Below are 17,750 nucleotides of genomic sequence, written 5' to 3'. Positions count from 1 at the left end.
ACAGAACATTTACCATCTTTTTAGGTATGTTTGGTGGCATTAAGTACTTTCACATTGTTGTGTAACCGCCCATCTTCAGCACTCTTTCATCATTACAAACTCTGTTTCCATTAAATAACAACTCTCCATTTCCTCTTCCCCTCAGCCCCTGGAAACCACCATTCTACCTTTTGTTTTGTTTTGTTTTTTGGCCAAGCCTCATGGTATGTGGGGGTCTTAGTTCCCTAAGGGTCAGATCTCTGCTTTCCACAGTAGAGGCGCAGAGTCTTAACCCCTGATCAGCCAGGAAGAGTCCCTCTACTTTCTGTTCCTATGAATTTGCCTATTCTAGGTACCTTGTGTAAGTGGACTCATAACAGTATTTGTCCTTCTGTGGCTGGCTTATTTTACTTGGTGTAGTGTCCTCAGGGTTCTTCCGTGTTGCTGTAGCCTGTCAGAATTGCAGCATACCCCATTTTGTCTATCCATTCCTCGTTTGATGGACTCTTAGGTTGCTCCCACCTCTTGGCTCTTGTGCTGCTGTGGTCATGGGTGTATATGAACGTCTCTTTGAAACTGCGCTTTCAGTTCTCTTGGGGCTTGACCCAGAAGTGGAACTGCTGGACCATAAGATAATTCTGTTTAATTTTGTGAGGAATTGCCATACCGTACGTATTTCAAAGTGACCTACACTATTTGACATTCCTACCAATAGGTAACTTGCTTTTTTTAGCCCAAACTTTTCTTCCTTTTGGAGGTCTGTTTTATTTTAAAGGTTTAACTTGGTCTCCTGCCAAAGAAAAAGGAGGAGTCTCTCTCCCTTTTTGGGGGGGACTCTGGTCATCTCTGGGAGACCACTGCCCTTTTTAATGATCTTTGCTGAAACTTCTGCCCCTTCATCAACTATCTTAACTTCTTTTTCCTGTTCCTACACCCACATTTCTCTCCTTTAATTATTTTTTTCTTAATAGAAGTAATCTATAGTTTGACTTGATTGCATTTTCATATACATGGATTTTATGAAAAGGGTGCTTATATTTTTGGAAGAACTATCTCGCTCTTTAGTATCAAGGAGGAAATTTTTTAACCTGGAGTAAAAGAGAGAGACCGACATTTATTGGGCATGTGGTATATACTAGGCCCTCTGCTAGACACTAGACTTAGTGTTTGATTATACTGATTGAATAAAAAATAGAGTGTTGACAGGTCAACTTATATAAGGTTTCTTTGCTCAGCAGGATTCACTGCATTAACTTATGAAATATGGACTATTAGGGATGGAAATAAGCTGTTCATATGGACTGGCCATCATGAGGGCACTTAAATAGAATAAATGACACGTAAGATCGAATTCTACTCGTACCACATTTATCTGGGTTTTATGAAACGTGACTGTATCATATGTGGTGTATTATTACATGAGATGTAGAAGTTATTTAAAACAGAAGGACACTCAGCCAGGAGAGAGGTTGCCAGTGGGAGCAGCTCCAGGTGGGGGTGAGGGGGCTCACCGCGCGACACCTGTGTGCCGAGCTGTCTGTGGCTGAGTGGCTGAGGCGGCCAGATGGCCCAGCCCTCCCCGACCTTACTCTTAGTACGGTATGGAGCCCCTCTCCCAGCCCTGGCATGCACACCCTGAGGACAGCCCCCGGCACCTTCCTTGTTACTTGGTTAGTGTAGTCCAAGAAAAAGTGAAGCGAAGTGAAAGTGAAAGTCCCTCAGTTGTCCGACTCTTTGCAACCCCACGGACTGTAAATGGAATTCTCCAGGCCAGAATACTGGAGTGGGTAGCCTTTCCCTTCTCCAGGGGATCTTCCCAACCCAGGTCTCCCGCATTGCAGGTATCTTTACCAGCTGAGCCACAAGGGAAGCCCATTCCTGAGAATTGGGGCCAAAGCAACCTTCAGACATCCTTGAATTCCTTAAGCATGGTGGCTGTTTTGAGTGGCACTGGAAATCCTTTGTGAAGTATAAAGCAACAACTATGAACGTATTTATAACAGTTTCTTGGTTGAGTTCTCTCCTGTTATTTTATTTGAACTTTGAGGACCTTAGGGGGTTGGCAGAATTACGTACAATCGTATTCACTTCTTCTATCTTAAATAACAGTTTTATTGAGATATAATTTAATGTTGGAGTGGCTCTACAGACATAGGATTGACCCCCACTCAAAATTTGCTTTGTATATTGAGTAATGACACCATACACACACGCACACATGCCAAGAGAGTTCACACAAACACACACCAAGAGAGTTTGATAAGGTTTACTACTCAGGTAATGAGTTCTGTAAGGAGAGCGGGGCTACACCCAAGCATGTCTGAAAATGGCTTGACAGGGCAAGGAAAGGAGACAGGCTTGGGGATCCTGTGGGGGCTGGGGCTGGCCTGAAAGTTCCTGAGAGTGGATTGAATTCCCCGCTGGCACGAAGGGAGGGAGCCACCCGGCCCTCCCTGTCACTTGCCCACAAGGGTAGGAAGGAAAGGTGAGACTTAAAAGCCGATAGCAGTAAAACATCAAAAATGGAGTCAGGCTCTTTGTTGTGTTCACCTACAGCAAAATCCACTTTTTAAAAGTGTTCTTTATACAACACAGGGAATATAGCCACTAGTTTTTAGTGGCTGTAAATGGAATATAACCTTTAAAACTTGGGAATCACTATATTGTATACCTATAACTTACATAAAATTATACATCAACTGTTCCACAATAAAAAAGAAAAAATGTTCAATCTAGTGGTTTTTAGTATATTTACAGACTATATATTATGTATAGATAGCATATATGCTAGAACCACTAGTTTCTGAACGTTCTCATTAACCCTAAAAGAAACACCGTACCCATTAGCAGTCATCCTGCATTCCCTGAAATCTACTAATCTACTCTCTATCCCTATGAATTGACCTAATTCTGGACATTTTTAGAAATGAGATAATATGAGGTCTTTTTAACTCTTCTTTCCCTCAGTGTGACATTGTCCAGCTTTATCCCCTTTGTACCATGCACTGGGATACCATTCCTTTTTATGGCTGAATAATATTCTGCTGCTTTCCTAGTTTGTCATATTAAAAGATGATTGCCTTGGATCTGAGGGTGTGGAGGTGATGGGAGAACCAGGTATCATTATTAGAGGGAGAGATAGACATAGACTTGGATCTCAAAGGGAGTCAAGGGCAGACATCCTATCTTGGGAGATGTGTAAATTAGGGGTTACATTTCAAGATGTGAAAGTAAACGTGATCCGCCAAATTGAAATACGTCCTCTGTAGGTAGTGGAAATGATTGCCAATAGATATCACCCGTCTATTCATGTCCCCTAATGCAGTTCATGGTAATTATCATTTTACATTTGTCCAAGATCATTCTGATGAGAGAATTCAGCAAAACCAAATGCACATTTTGAGTGATTCATTTTGTCATGCTTCTCTTAGCATGAAAATCAATTTTTGGCCTTGTATCCTTCACTCTAAAAGTTTTTCTGTTTTCCTTGCTCACTAATTTTGCTGGTTGGAAAATGATTGATATTTACAATTGATACAGGCTGCTTAAATGATTATTAAATGTATCTCTAGGAGAAATTTCTTTTTCCTCTGAATGTTAGGAAATTGTTTCATTCTCTTTCATTGTTTTAAATATTAACTTTTAGGGTTGTTTTTTTTAAGTAAATCAAATAGAATATACCAGCAGCTTCATATTTGCTTGCTTATCATTTATGATCCATTGTAAAGTTCAAACATCATCTTTTGTATATTAAGTAGTATTCTCTGGCTTCTGCACCTCAGATGTCTAAGTAATACTAGTAAATTAAGTTTAAATTTCTAGGTATCATCTTTAATTCATTTAACTATTACTTTTTAAAAATTGTTTCCCTTACAGTATAGCAGTTAGATTAGTTGGTGAATTTTCTGAAATCTTAAGATAATTGTTAACCCAGGTGTTTACTGATTTACAGTCTGCAAGATTCAGTTTCTGCGCAGGTGAGTGCCCGTGTTATTTATCGGCCAGCACTGTGATGTCAGGGCTTCCCTGGTGGCTCCAACAGTAAGAATCTGCACTCTGTGCAGGGTCGGGAAGATCCCCTGGAGAAGGGAATGGCAACCCACTCCAGTCAGTATTCTTGCCTGGAAAATCCCCATGGACAGAGGAGGAGCCTGGCAGGCTGCAGTCCATGGAGTTGCAAAAGAATCGGGCACGACTGTCACTCTCACTGTGATGTCACATGAAGACTTAGATCTTCTAATGTCAGAACGTGGCTGTGATAACTCTTCTTTAATGGAATTGACATTTTTTTTTGGTAATAAATTCAATAAAGACTTTACTTAATGGTATTCATAATAAACACCCCATCCTACCCCTCTCAGTTCAGTTCAGTTCAGTTCAGTTGCTCAGTCGTGTCCGACTCTTTGCAACCCCATGAACTGCAGCACACCAGGCCTCCCTGTCCATCACCAACTCCCGGAGTTCACCCAAACTCATGTCCATCGAGTTGGTGATGCCATCCAACCATCTCATCCTCGGTCGTCCCCTTCTCCTCCTGCCCCCAATCCCTCCCAGCATCAGAGTCTTTCCCAGTGAGTCAACTCTTTGCATGAGGTGGCCAAAGTGTTGGAGTTTCAGCTTCAACATCAGTCCTTCCAGTGAACACCCAGGACTGATCTCCTTTAGGATGGACTGGATGGATCTCCTTGCAGTCCAAGGGACTCTCAAGAGTCTTCTCCAACACCACAGTTCAAAAATATCAATTCTCCGGCACTCAGCTTTCTTCACAGTCCAACTCTCACATCAATACATGACCACTGGAAAAACCATAGCCTTGACTAGACAGACCTTTGTTGGCAAAGTAATGTCTCTGCTTTTCAATATGCTATCTAGGTTGGTCATAACTTTCTTTCCAGGGAGTAAGCATCTTTTAATTTCCTGGCTGCAGTCACCATCTGCAGTGATTTTGGAGCCCCAAAAAATAAAGTCTGACAGTTTCCACTGTTTCCCCATCTATTTCCCATGAAGTGATAGGACCAGATGCCATGATCTTTGTTTTCTGAATGTTGAGCTTTAAGCCAACTTTTTCACTCTCCTCTTGCACTTTCATCAAGAGGCTTTTTAGTTCCTCTTCACTTTCTGCCATAAGGGTGTTGTCATCTGCATATCTGAGGTTATTGATATTTCTCCCGGCAATCTTGATTCCAGCTTGTGCTTCTTCCAGCCCAGCGTTTCTCATGATGTACTCTGCGTAGAAGTTAAATAAGCAGGGTGACAATATACAGCCTTGACATACTCCTTTTCCTATTTGGAACCAGTCTGTTGTTCCATGTCCAGTTCTAACTGTTGTTTCTGACCTGCATACAGGTTTCTCAAGAGGCAGGTCAGATGGTCTGGTATGCCCATCTCTTTCAGAATTTTCCACAGTTTATTGTGATCCACACAGTCAAAGGCTTTGGCATAGCCAATAAAGCAGAAATAGATGTTTTTCTGGAACTTTCTTGCTTTTTCCATGATCCAGCGGATGTTGGCAATTTGATCTCTGGTTCCTCTGCCTTTTCTAAAACCAGCTTGAACATCTGGAAGTTCACGGTTCATGTATTGCTGAAGCCTGGCTTGGACAATTTTGAGCTTTACTAGTGTATGAGATGAGTGCAATTGTGCGGTAGTTTGAGCATTCTTTGGCATTACCTTTCTTTGTGATTGGAATGAAAACTGAACTTTTCCATCCTGTGGCCACTGCTGAGTTTTCCAAATTTGCTGGCATATTGAGTGCAGCACTTTCACAGCATCATCTTTCATGATTTGAAATAGCTCAACTGGAATTCCATCACCTCCAATAGCTTTGTTCGTAGTGATGCCTTCTAAGGGCCACTTGACTTCACAATCCAGGATGTCTGGCTCTAGGTGAGTGATCACACCATCATGATTATCTGGGTTGTAAAGATCTTTTCTGGACAGTTCTTCTGTGTATTCTTGCCACCTCTTCTTAATATCTTCTGCTTCTGTTAGGTCCATACCATTTCTGTCCTTTATTGAGCCCATCTTTGCATGAAATGTTCCCTTGGTATCTCTAATTTTCTTGAAGAGATCTCTAGTCTTCCCCATTCTGTTCTTTTCCTCTATTTCTTTGCATTGATCGATGAGGAAGGCTTTCTTATCTCTCCTTGCCATTCTTTGGAACTCTGCGTTCAGATGCTTATATCTTTCTTTTTCTCCTTTGCTTTTGGCCTCTCTTCTTTTCACAGCTATTTGTAAGGCCTCCCCAGACAGCCATTTTTGCTTTTTTGCCTTTCTTTTCCATGGGGATGGTCTTCATGCCTGTCTCCCTTACAATGTCATGAACCTCATTCCATAGTTCATCAAGCACTCTGTCTATCAGATCTAGTCCCTTAAACTTATTTCTCACTTCCGCTGTATAATCATAAAGGATTTGATTTAGGTCATACCTGAATGGTCTACTGGTTTTCCCTACTTTCTTCAATTTGAGTCTGAATTTGGTAATAAGGAATTCATGATCTGAGCCACAGTCAGCTCCTGGTCTTGTTTTTGCTGACTGTATAGAGCTTCTCCATCTTTGGCTGCAAAGAATATAATCAATCTGATTTTGGTGTTGATCATCTGGTGATGTCCATGTGTAGAATCTTCTCTTGTGTTGTTGGAGGTGGGTGTTTGCTATGACCAGTGCGTTCTCTTGGCAAAACTCTATTAGCCTTGCCCTGCTTCATTTTGTATTCCAAGGCCAAATTTGCCTGTTACCCCAGGTGTTTCTTGACTTCCTACTTTTGTATTCCAGTCCCCTATAATGAAAAGGACATCTTTTTTGAGTGTTAGTTCTAGAAGGTCTTGTAGGTCTTCATAGAACCATTCAACTTCAGCTTCTTCAGCCTTTCTGGTTGGGGCATAGAGTTGGATTACCGTGATATTGAATGGTTTGCCTTGGAAACAAACAGATAATTCTGTCATTTTTTAGATTGCATCCAAGTACTGCATTTTGGAGTCTTTTGTTGACCATGATGGCTACTCCATTTCTTCTAAGGGATTCCTGCTCACAGTAGTAGATATAATGGTCATCTGAGTTAAATTCACCCATTCCAGTCCATTTTAGTTTGCTGATTCCTGGAATGTTGGCGTTCACTCCTGAACGTCGTCCTACCCCTCTAGGTTGTCACAAAGCACTGAACTGAGCTCGCTGTGCTATATAGCAACTTTCCACTAGCTGTCTGTTTTACAAATGATATCTTACACCTTTCACTGCTGTTCTCTCAACAGAGTTACCATTCTGAAGCTGATTGCTTTAGACCACATATAGTTATTCTGTTGTTGTTGTTGTTGTTGTTTTTTTGCATGTGGCCAGTATCTACTCCTTTGATCTCTGTAGCTATTTGATACACTTTGCATACAAATTCAGGAGATAGACAAATCCTAGACTTCTGCTTATCTGTTGCTCCTAATAGGTTAACTGGCCGTAGAAAACACAAATGTTGGAATTATGTGATTGCATGTTATTCTCTAAAGATTTACCTTCCCTGCATGACACAGGTTTCTGTTACTAACCTGTAGGTGTTCAATTATAATTCACTCTAACTTTGAAATCTGTAGCCAGAAAATGAAAACCATCTGTTGCCTTGTGAAATAAGGCAGGATGTCGGAATAGATTTTAAAAGAGCAGTAACTTTTTTCTAGATAGATGTTGTAGGTGGGAGGGGTTTCCTTGTGTGTTCATGATGGTCTTTTTACATAATTTGCTTTTCATTTTCTAGAAAGGAAAAATGGCAAGAGTCAACTTGGTATTGTATCAATGACAAGCTTTCCTGTCAGCTAGTCCCAAAGATATCACAGGGTAGAACAGTGTTACTGAATTCAGTCTGCAGTTGAAGGACTTGGATTACTTATGTACCAAACAGAATAACCTTGTTGCCTGTGGTCCTCAAGTGTGCATTTACCCTTCATACCAGAGCGCTGCTTCTATATCCATATTCTCGTTTGCATCTTTGGGTACCAGCCAGGGGAGAATTCTTCTTTTAAGCAGTGCAAACTTGCTAGCCCCCTCTCTAGCAAAGAGTGCGAGTGGGCAGAAGTCAAGATTGACACAGCAATTTCGTGTTCCCTTGTGGTTTGCTGTCAGCAAGCTGGTACCCACACACGCCAAAGGTTGTTTGAAGTGGGCTTACACATGTTTCCATAGCAGCAGTCATCTTGGTGATTCCTCTCGTTTTTTGGACTTTTTTTTTTCCCTTTTGCTTCTCTGTTCCTCGCTGATGCGGGATTAAACAAACAGCATATTTAGGTCAAGGAAAGAGATGTTTGCTAATATAGATGCTAGGCTAAGCATTCTGGGAGCGAGGTTTCTTGCAGCAGATGAACATTCTTTGTGCCTCCGGCAGCCTCTGCAGCAGGGTGACTGTCTGGCTCCGTCTTTTTCATTTTTGGGCAGGTTCTGAGATTCAGAACAATCCCGAGCAAATCACCGGAGCCGGCAGTTTTCCAGTAACCACATGTACATCTTCTGCTTATTTGTCCTTTGGTATTAACAGTGAGGAAGTCTATTGGAAAAAATACAGTACTTTAAAGATTTTGGTGCATCTGAGGTGTGTCATCTTGTTTTTTTGCACCACCCCTCCTGTGTTACACTCGGAGCTCGGAATTTTTTTTTTTTTTTTTTTGTCAGGCGGCTGGGCAGGAGCAGCATCTAGTACAGCAGCTCGGAGCTTCCCTTCTGTTCTGGTGTCGGCAACTGCCTGTCGTGAAGATGGTACAGTGGGAGTCTGCTCTGAAGAGCCAAGGAAGATAGTGTGGAAATGGAGTAGAGATTGCTGGAGACCTGAGCATCCACAGCTTGGGGATGGGCTGCACTACTAGTGTGATTCTGTTTAAAGGCATCCGCACCGTTTTTGAGAGAAACTGTGCTTATATGTGCAAACATCAAGGCGAGAATAATGCCCTTGAATGCACAGCATACAATTGGACAAAAGAAGACTCAGAACTATTGATCGCCTCCTGTCTGGTAAATGCTGTCTCTTAATTAACAAGTAGTTTGTTGGGGTTAGAATGAAACTAGCCTTTGCTGGTAAAGCAAATATACTCATTTATTTCAGTATGCTTATGTGTATATAGCTTGCATGTGTCAGTGGGTAGTGAGTGGCCTTCAGTTGTAAATCGTGAGGTGCCTGTTTGTATGTGTGAGAATGTCATGTGTTAATCAGACCTAAAACACATGCAGAGAGAGCAGCTGCAGTAGGGCATGTGGTCACAGAGCAGTTCTCTGAGTTAGCGTTATGAGCTTCTGTGTTCTCAGTATAGTGCCAGAAATAACTGGGCGAAGCCGGGACCTAGGGTCTTACGGACCGAACCCTCTACCTGTGATGGTGAATTACTCAGTCCCTTTACCTCTTATCCTTTCACTTGGCTAGATTTTCCTTACTAATGGCTTGTGGTTCGTCCTTTGATTCGGGGCAGAAATGTAAAGGAAACATGGAAGAAAACTGTAATGGGTGTGAGAAAGATATTTACAGGCTTATTATTTTAAATCTGGCCGTTTAGAATTTTGTGAGTGAAAGCTCTTGAGAGGCAAAGGAAGCTCAGTTGACATTCCTGTGATGGTTGCTCCTTCCCAGGGCACGAGGAGGTGTCAAGTCACAGATGGGTGTGCCTCTCCACGGCCTTCTCACAAATACCAGGCTCATGAGAAAGCTCCGTGTTGGTTTCCTCCCTCAGAATGCCTTGCCGTTTTCCCTTCTGTTCTTATGGCAGTTCTTGTCTAAACAAGTGGGGAATAATACATGTGGGCGTTTTTTGTGGAGGGGGACGGCCAGCAGGAGCCCATGGCGAGAGCAGGGCGTGTGGAACCCCCGCAACCTTCCTGGTCGCGGGCTGTCATCCGAGACCCAGAGGCTGGCGTGCCACATCTCCCCCCGGAACCCCACCCCGATCCCGGGATCAAACCAGGTCGGCCCAGCCTTGCAGGAGCCCCAAGAGAGGATGCGTCTTAGGGAGAGGTTTACGTCTTAGGGAGAGGGCTCTCAGAATCCCTGGGAGGAAAGGGAAAGAGAGCCTCAGATGCGTTTTGGAAGGCAGTGAGTGTTACGTGTGGGCATGCAGTTTAAGTGGTGCTGTCTTAACTATTAAATATTTTAAATTCTAAAGTACTTTGGGATATGCTTTTGCGAATGACTGGCATCACAGCTGAGGAGGACTGGCCCATTAGAGTGTCTGTCCCATTAGGGTAGCCCCTCACCCTGGCAGCCCTAGGACTGCCTGGCCGTGGTGCCAGCACCTCTCCCACACCACCAGCCTCCTTCCTGCTCCTGCAGGCCATGCTGACTTGGCGCTTGGTTAACCTGCCTGTGAGAGACCCTGTTTGTTTTTCATTATTGTTCATTGCATGAGGGAATACTAACCTGCCCTGGGGCTTTGTTGGGACTCTAGTACTGGGTGTGGAGCCCTGGTCCTGTGCCTCGGGTCAGATGCCTTCAGCCGCCATCCTCGCCCGCACTAGCAGACCCTGAAAGTTGACGAGACCACGTGAGCCTGTGGCCGAGGCGGTGTGGGTGGAAGGGTGCATCCTCTCACTCCAAACTGGCCTCCCAGCCTCTCTCTTTCCTTGACCCCTTGGAGTCTTCTCTGCACGACTGGGAAGGGAAGGCAGACCATCCTTCTGCTCAGAGTCAGATCCAGAATCCTTCAGATGACTGCTGGGTCCATCCCTGGCCTGCCCTCCAGGCCCTTCTTCCTCCTCGTCACCTTTCTCCTCACTCCTCTCTCTTTGACCTTTTCTTCTGGGATCTCTACCTGGGCATTTACCTGGTCCACCCTGGCCTCCCGGTGGGCTTTGCCCAGAGTTCCCCGTGGCAGCGAGGCTTCCCTGACCCCTGGTGTAATTGTGCCACACCACCTGCACAGTCTTCTCTGAGTCCCCGCCATACCCCCGACACAGAGTTAGGTAAGACTGATACCTTAAGTATAGTAATAGTAATTATTGGTAAGTGTTACTTACGGTACTTACACAGGAATAAGATTTATGATGGCAGGAGTTTTTGTCTGTTTTACTGACTGCTTCTGCCTTCAACAGTCAGAACAATCCCTGGCTCCTAGTAAATGCTCCGCTAATGAGTGAATTCTGAGGAAATGGTTTTATGGTCCTGAACTCAAACTCAGAGAAGCTGTTGAGAAGATCTTCTGAAACCAGGCTTTTTTTTTCCCCCCCAAAACATTTTTGTCTTGGAGTTACCCTAAGAAGTTGCATGGTCCTAAGCTGGGCGTTCCAGGCGTTCGCTATGACCCTTCAGCGACAGTTGAGGATGCTGTCTTTGGGTATCATCCAGACTGGCTCTGCTGAGGCCTGTTCCGTGGCGTGGGCTTCTGAGGACCTTCTCATCCTTGGTTTGATCCAGCCAAGCTGTTGATTAAGGGAGAATTCCCATGGCCCTCCCTTGGGCCTGCTCCATACAAAGTAGGCTGATCCTTTGTAGGTCTTTGTCAGGCTCCTCAGCCTTGGTTAGGAGAGCGTCTGTCCTTCTTTCAGCTGATGTAGTGACTGTGCTTGTGGCTGCACCGTCACTGTCAGCACGTCAGAGCTGTCCCTCACTGCTCCTCAGAGCATAGCCCCCTCCCCGGCCACTCAATACATAATAAACCGTATGGAGGAGGAATAGTGTTCATGAGGCCACGACTCTTCTAGAGACTCTAAGATGCCCCAGTTATCTGCCTTTCTGTCAGGATTCACTGGGGTGGACTGGCTTGTTCTGGCCTCAGAGGAATTGCTGCTTCTGAACTAAGCTTTGTGCTTTTCTCTTGCCCTTCTCTTGCCCAGTGAAGGGCATGAGAAACATCCTTGCAAAAGTGGTGTCTACCATGAGGGTGTGGAGGGCGCTGCTCATTTGCTTTTGGAATGGCGAAGAGTCACCATAGTGTGGTGACCAAGAGTCCCACATCCACTACTTGCTGGCTGTGTGACTTTGGGCAATTTACCTAACCTCTCTGTTCCTCAGTTTCCTTACCCATTAGATGCAGATAATAACGGTACTTACCTCATAAGGTTTTTAAATGAGTGACTATATCTGAAGTTCTTAGGACAGTGTTTTCATGTAAGTTAGTGCTAATTGTTAGCAATTATAGTTATTTCTATTTTTTAGTGTTCCTTTTATGAAGAACCCTGGAAGAAATTTCTTCTCTTCATGCTCTGAATGATGGTGCTTTTCCTGAGGAGCTACTTTGTGTAGCATAAGTGCTAATTGAATTGTATTTATTTTATATACATTATGATTCATGTAACTGACCTCAGCCACCTCTTCAGTCGACTGTTAAAAGAAAGCTTAGTTTCATACACATGACCTGATTCTAACAGATATATGGGCTCTTTCAAAATGATTTGTTTTATATTTCCTTTAAACTTTGCTTCTCTTTTTCCTGTACTACTATTTTATCACTGCCTGCTCTTTCTCATCGGCTTATCAAAATACTTTTAATCTTCTTCTTGCTTGTAAATCACTTTAAATCCCATTGAAACAAAGCAGAGTATGAATTAATAAACTAGTAGAAAACTTTGGTGAAGAACAAACCTTCAGGTTGGCTCTGAAGCAAAGTCAGATGTCTTTTTTTGTGGGGGTTAAGTTTCATTTGGGGCAAAATGAGAACTGCAGCCTGGGAGACAGCACCTCAGATCTGTCTGTGAAAAGAGGCAAGGTGGGGAGATCAGTATATATTTGATTTTGGTGCAAGGGGAGGGAGTACATGCAGTCAGGCATACGTTTTTCCAGAAGGTTTTGACCAGTCTCGTGAAGCTTTGGCTAGTCACGAGGAACAGTCATCACCATGAAGGACTTTAGTGCTTTTCTGGATGTGAGGAAATACAGATGTCTTTTTTTTTTTTAATGTTAATTTAATTCCACAAAAATCTTGTTTTGTTTAGCTTGGTTTTTTTTTTTTTAACTTTTATTTTAACGTAAGTTGCCTGCTTTTTTTGTTGTGCCAAAGGCTAAATCAGAATTAAGATGTTTTTATATCATTCAGTTAACACGCTGCACGTTACATCTTTATCTGTTACCTAAAAATTACCTGGGTGATTTTTTTAAGATTAGTAAAGTTGACCAAAAATCGGATGTCTCGAGTGTGGACGTTAGCTTTGTAAGGCTGCAGCTGTCTGATCTTGTGCAGGAAGTTCTTTTTTCCTTTTATGTCCAAAAGACGTGAATCAGCTCCATGGTGGGTAGTACCTGGGGAAAAGGGCTTCTCTGGCAGTTGTGGACTGACTGAACTTCAAGTGTACCCCTTGAGGATCAGATTGATTTTGACCGGTAATTCTAAACTACGGTGGAGGGGCAGGATTGAGTTAGGGTAGATTTCATTCGTGAGTACAGAATTTTCCTAACATTTTCTCTTTTCTAATTAATGGACTGTCCAGGTCATTCAGGAAACACCCTTGAGGGGACTTCCCTGCTGATATTTTGTCTGGGACCCTGTGCTCCCAATTCAGGGGGCCTGGGAACTAGATCTCGCCATGATGCAACTAAGACCTGGCACAGCCAAATAAAGAAAGAAGTAAATTAATTAGAGTGAAAAAGGAACACCCTTGCGTGCTTCTTTGTGCTGGGTGCTAGACGTACAGAAATAAGGAGGAAGCTCTCCAGTCTCCACTCGGGGAGGAGGCCCCACCCATTGCCCAGGCACCTTCCATGAGAAGGGGCAGCTTAAGCTGAGACAAAACTCTTGTAAATCCCAATTTTTCCTCGTCTGTGAAGGTTTGTGATGGACCCAGCCCCGTTGACCAGGACTTGACCTGTTTTCCTCATTGCTGGTGGTAGCTTCTTCCCTTCTTGATGTGTCTGTCATGGAAGAATTGAGGAACTGTGGGATTATTCTGTACCATGTTCTCGTTTTGCGTAATGTAACTGACGTGGGGGAAGCCACTCAGTTCTAACCTTGATAGCAGCTAGGATTCTGTCAGCCCTTCACAGAGAGCACATTACTGCAAGTCGCAAGGGGAGAAGACAAACTCTAATCCTCAGTTTCTTTCATGACATGTTGGGATAGCAGAGCGATAATCTTACCCATTGTAAATGGATAGTTGATCTTTTTTTCTTGCCTCCTTAAAGCTTTGAAGTATTTCATGGTCCTCCTATTGAAAGATTTGTTGCAAATCTTCAACATGTTCTCAACCTTTACTGCTGTATAGAATTTTATACAGAGACCACTTCAGTCTCTCCAGGCGAAACAGGCCTTCCTCATGTGAAACACCAACTGGTTACGAAATTCCTTTGGTTTATTCTGTGTGCACTGTGCAAAAAGAACAGAGCTGGAGGTGATACGATCACAAGAGCCTGCAGCCCTGCCTGTGTGTGTCTGCGGGGCTGCGGGGATGGGTGGGCTGGTGGGAGGGTAAGGGGGAGGTTGCGGTGTAACCAATGACTGGGGTTAATGGAGACTGGGATAATAATGCGCATCAGCTTGAGGCTGTGGGGAAGGTAAAGGCTGGATCTTTATATTTTTTAGATGTTCTCTCATAACTGTTTCTTGAACTGTGATAACTGTCTTGAGGTGTAAGAAAGCAGAAATCTGCTTGATTGCCTTCTGGAACACTCCTTTGGTTCTTGGTTCAGTCACGGGACCATGGCTTTGTGTTTTCTGTTTTATTTCTCATATCCTTCCTAATGATGCCATGTGGATTTTGTTGCCTGTTTTGACTGGAGCAGTAAACTCGGCTGATGTTTTCAAGGAACAGTCTGCTCTGATTCCAAATCCATTTGCTGTGTCCTGGGATTGCGTTGCTTTGTTGATGCTATGAGTGCAGCCAGCACAAGCTAGCACGAGAGAGTTTATATTGTCCTTCTCTGCAGTGCTTTTTAAGAATTGGCCATCTTTTTAATATTTATTAAATCATAAGCAGGAGATTAACATTCATTGTGGAAACCAAGCCTGTGGTGTTTGCTGCACGAAGGTAACCACTGATAGAAACATTTTGAGGCAAACCTTCTAGGTTTCCCTGGTGGCTTAGATGGTAAAGAATCTGCCTGCAGTGCAGGAGACCCCCTGGGTTTGATCCTGCGTTGGGAAGATTCCCTGGAGAAGAAAATGGCAACCCACTCCATTATTCTTGCCTGGAGAATTCCATGGATAGAGGAGCCTTTTGGGCTATAACCCATGGGGTTACAAAGAGTTGAACATGACTGAGTGACTAACACTTCTAGAATTTCATCCACATATAGTCTTATTCATAAAAATTATATAATGGGTTGCTGTGGACTAAATTGTGTTGTCTCCCCCACCACCTCCAGTTTGTATGCTGAAGCTCACAACCAATGTGACTACATCTGGAGATAGGGTCTTTAGGATATAATTACGTTAAAGGGGATCATAATGGTGGGGCCCTAATCCAATAGGACTGTGGCCTTTCTAAGAAGAGTAAGAAATCTCTCTGCCTTGTGAGCACACAGTAAGAAGGCAGCTGTCTGCGAGCCAGAATGAGGGTCCTCACCAGGCACCAGCTGACCATGCTGGCACCCTAACCTTGAACTTCAAGCTCCAGAACTGTGAGAAAATAAATTTTTGTTGTTTGAGCCACTAAGTCAGTGATATTTTATTCTGGCAACCCAAGTAATACATAATAGTATACATGGTATTTTGTTATATAGTCTTGTTATTGGCTTGAATAGACTCACAAACATCTTTCCATACCACTGAGTACACATTTATTTCTCATTCTTAATGGTGTCGTTTCATTGTGTGGATAAGCCATTTCGGGCTGCTATTAACGGTATAACATAGACGGAGTGGCTTGTAAACAACTACCATTTCTTTCTTTCCTTCTTTTCTTTTCATATTTATTTGGCTGCACTGGGTCTTAGTTGTGATACGCAGGGTTTTCAATCTTTGTTGCAGCATGTGGAATCTTCCAGTTGCAGGATGCAAACTCTTGGTTGTGGCATGTGGGATCTGATTCCCGACCCAGGCCCCCTGCGTCGGAAGCACAGAGTCCCAACCCCTGGACCACCAGGGAAGTCCCCTCCCATTTATTTCCTGTAGGAGGTTGGGAAACCCAGGATGGAGGCATCTACAGATCCAGTACCTGACGGGGACCTGCTTCCTGGCTCACAGATGGCCGTCTTCTCACAGAAGCTTCTCATGGAGGAGGCAGTGAGCGAGCTCTCTGGAGCCTGTTCTGTAAAGAGCCCCAGTCCCCTTCTTGAGGGTTCCACCCCCAAAGGCTTCCCCTTCAGACAGTGTCACATGGGGAATTTTGAGGGGACTCAAAAAACAGTCACATTGGAGGAGGTGACATTTTGTTTATTTGTTTGTTCATGGCATTGTTATTTATTCTACCACACATTGATTTAAGGGCAAAGATCCACGACCTTGATAATGAATGCTTGGAGTTCTAACATGTGAAACTGCTTGTCAAGTGTTCTATATTTTTAAAAAATGGACTAAGTTAGGCTCTAAGGCAGACTTAGGCCTAAATTTTTACCTTTTTTTTTTTTGGTACCAACCAATTCGTAGCATTTTATAAAGTATTAGCTCCCCGTATTCACAAACTTCACACAGACATCTGGAAGTGACATTTTATTTAACACATTACCCAGTATTCCATTTTTTTCCGATTGTAAATGCTGTGATAAACATCTTTCCATATGTAATTTAAACACTTGTTATTTTCTTAGCACAGACTTCTAGACTTGGAATCGCTGCGTCAAAGTATATTTGCTATTTAAGTGGTTTTTATATCTATAGCCAGACTGTCCTCCAGAAATAACTGTTTTGAGATTTTTTTTTTAAATTGAAGACAAGAAAATTTGTTTTCTCCCCTTGTGACTTCAAGCAGTTTGCCTTCATAATTGCTTTTTATTAAGCTGTTGATGGAGGTATCTGCTCAATAGAATATCAACTTAGATCGCTGTATGCTTAGGCAGTAAAACTCACACCAGGGTTCAAATTAGCACTAATTTTGTCTCAACTTCTGGAAGCATGAGCACTAGCGCTAAATCTCCCTGGAGGATTCTGAAATGTTCCATTGTGGAGGCTGGAATGTGTTTGTTCTGGGAGGTCTTCCACCTTTTGGAATTGGTAGCTGTTTCATAGACATTAAAGAGGAAAGAGCAGCAGAAATACTGAATAGAAACAGATAAGTAAAGGCCATTATTGCTTTGTTCAAGTCTTTGTTCTATATATTCAAAGTAGCTGATTTATGTTTCTCCCACAGAAATGGTGAGAAGCAACAACTTTTTTGCTTTTAAAAAGTAATGTTGATTGTCTTTCATGTTTAGAATACATAATTATTTTAGAAAATTTAGAGACTACAGGGAAATATAAAAAGGAAAACAAAATCAGCCATAATCCCACATCTCAGTTACTGTTTAGCATGTAGTGCAGGCTTCCCTGGTGGCTCAGACAGTAAAGAATCCACCTGCAATGCAGAGGACTCGAGTTCGATCCCTAGGTGGGAAAGATTCCCTGCAGAAGAGAATGGCTACCCACTCCAGTATTCTTGCCTGGAAAATGCTATGGACAGATGAGTCTGGTGGGCTACAGTCCATGTGGTTGCAAAGAGTTGGACAGGACTGAGTGACTAACACTTTCACTTTCACTTCTAACCTGTGGTGCATGTTTTCTGATAACTTTCTGTGCTTATACAAATTTCAAAAATAGTTATATCCCGTAAATAGTCCTGATGGCCTTTTCTCATCATTTTTATGGCCATTTTCTTATGCCCACAGTGTTCTGCTAACACACCATTTAATATATGCTTCATATTCCACTGTAATGTATATACCAAATTTATTTTAATGCTTTTCTTTTGT

General features: G+C 43.0%; 1 protein-coding gene across 4 annotated transcripts in view; it reads left to right on the top strand.

Annotated features, from left to right (window-relative positions):
• Window positions 1-17,750, top strand: part of DOCK9 (dedicator of cytokinesis 9) — a 290,025-nt gene that overhangs the window by 65,000 nt on the left and 207,275 nt on the right. Inside the window, exon 1 of one of the 4 annotated variants that reach the window (XM_068984763.1) lies at window positions 8,804-8,965. The exons of the other annotated variants lie outside the window; for them this stretch is intronic. Within the exon in view, the coding sequence (XP_068840864.1) occupies window positions 8,804-8,965 (162 nt within the window). Of the gene's footprint in view, window positions 1-8,803; window positions 8,966-17,750 lie in introns of those variants that run through there. 4 annotated transcript variants of the gene reach the window in all.

This window comes from Capricornis sumatraensis, chromosome 12, assembly GCF_032405125.1.
Source record: "Capricornis sumatraensis isolate serow.1 chromosome 12, serow.2, whole genome shotgun sequence".
Lineage (NCBI taxonomy): Eukaryota > Metazoa > Chordata > Mammalia > Artiodactyla > Bovidae > Capricornis > Capricornis sumatraensis.
The sequence above is the reverse complement of the archived record's forward strand: the minus strand, read 5'-3'. Positions and strand labels throughout refer to the sequence as shown.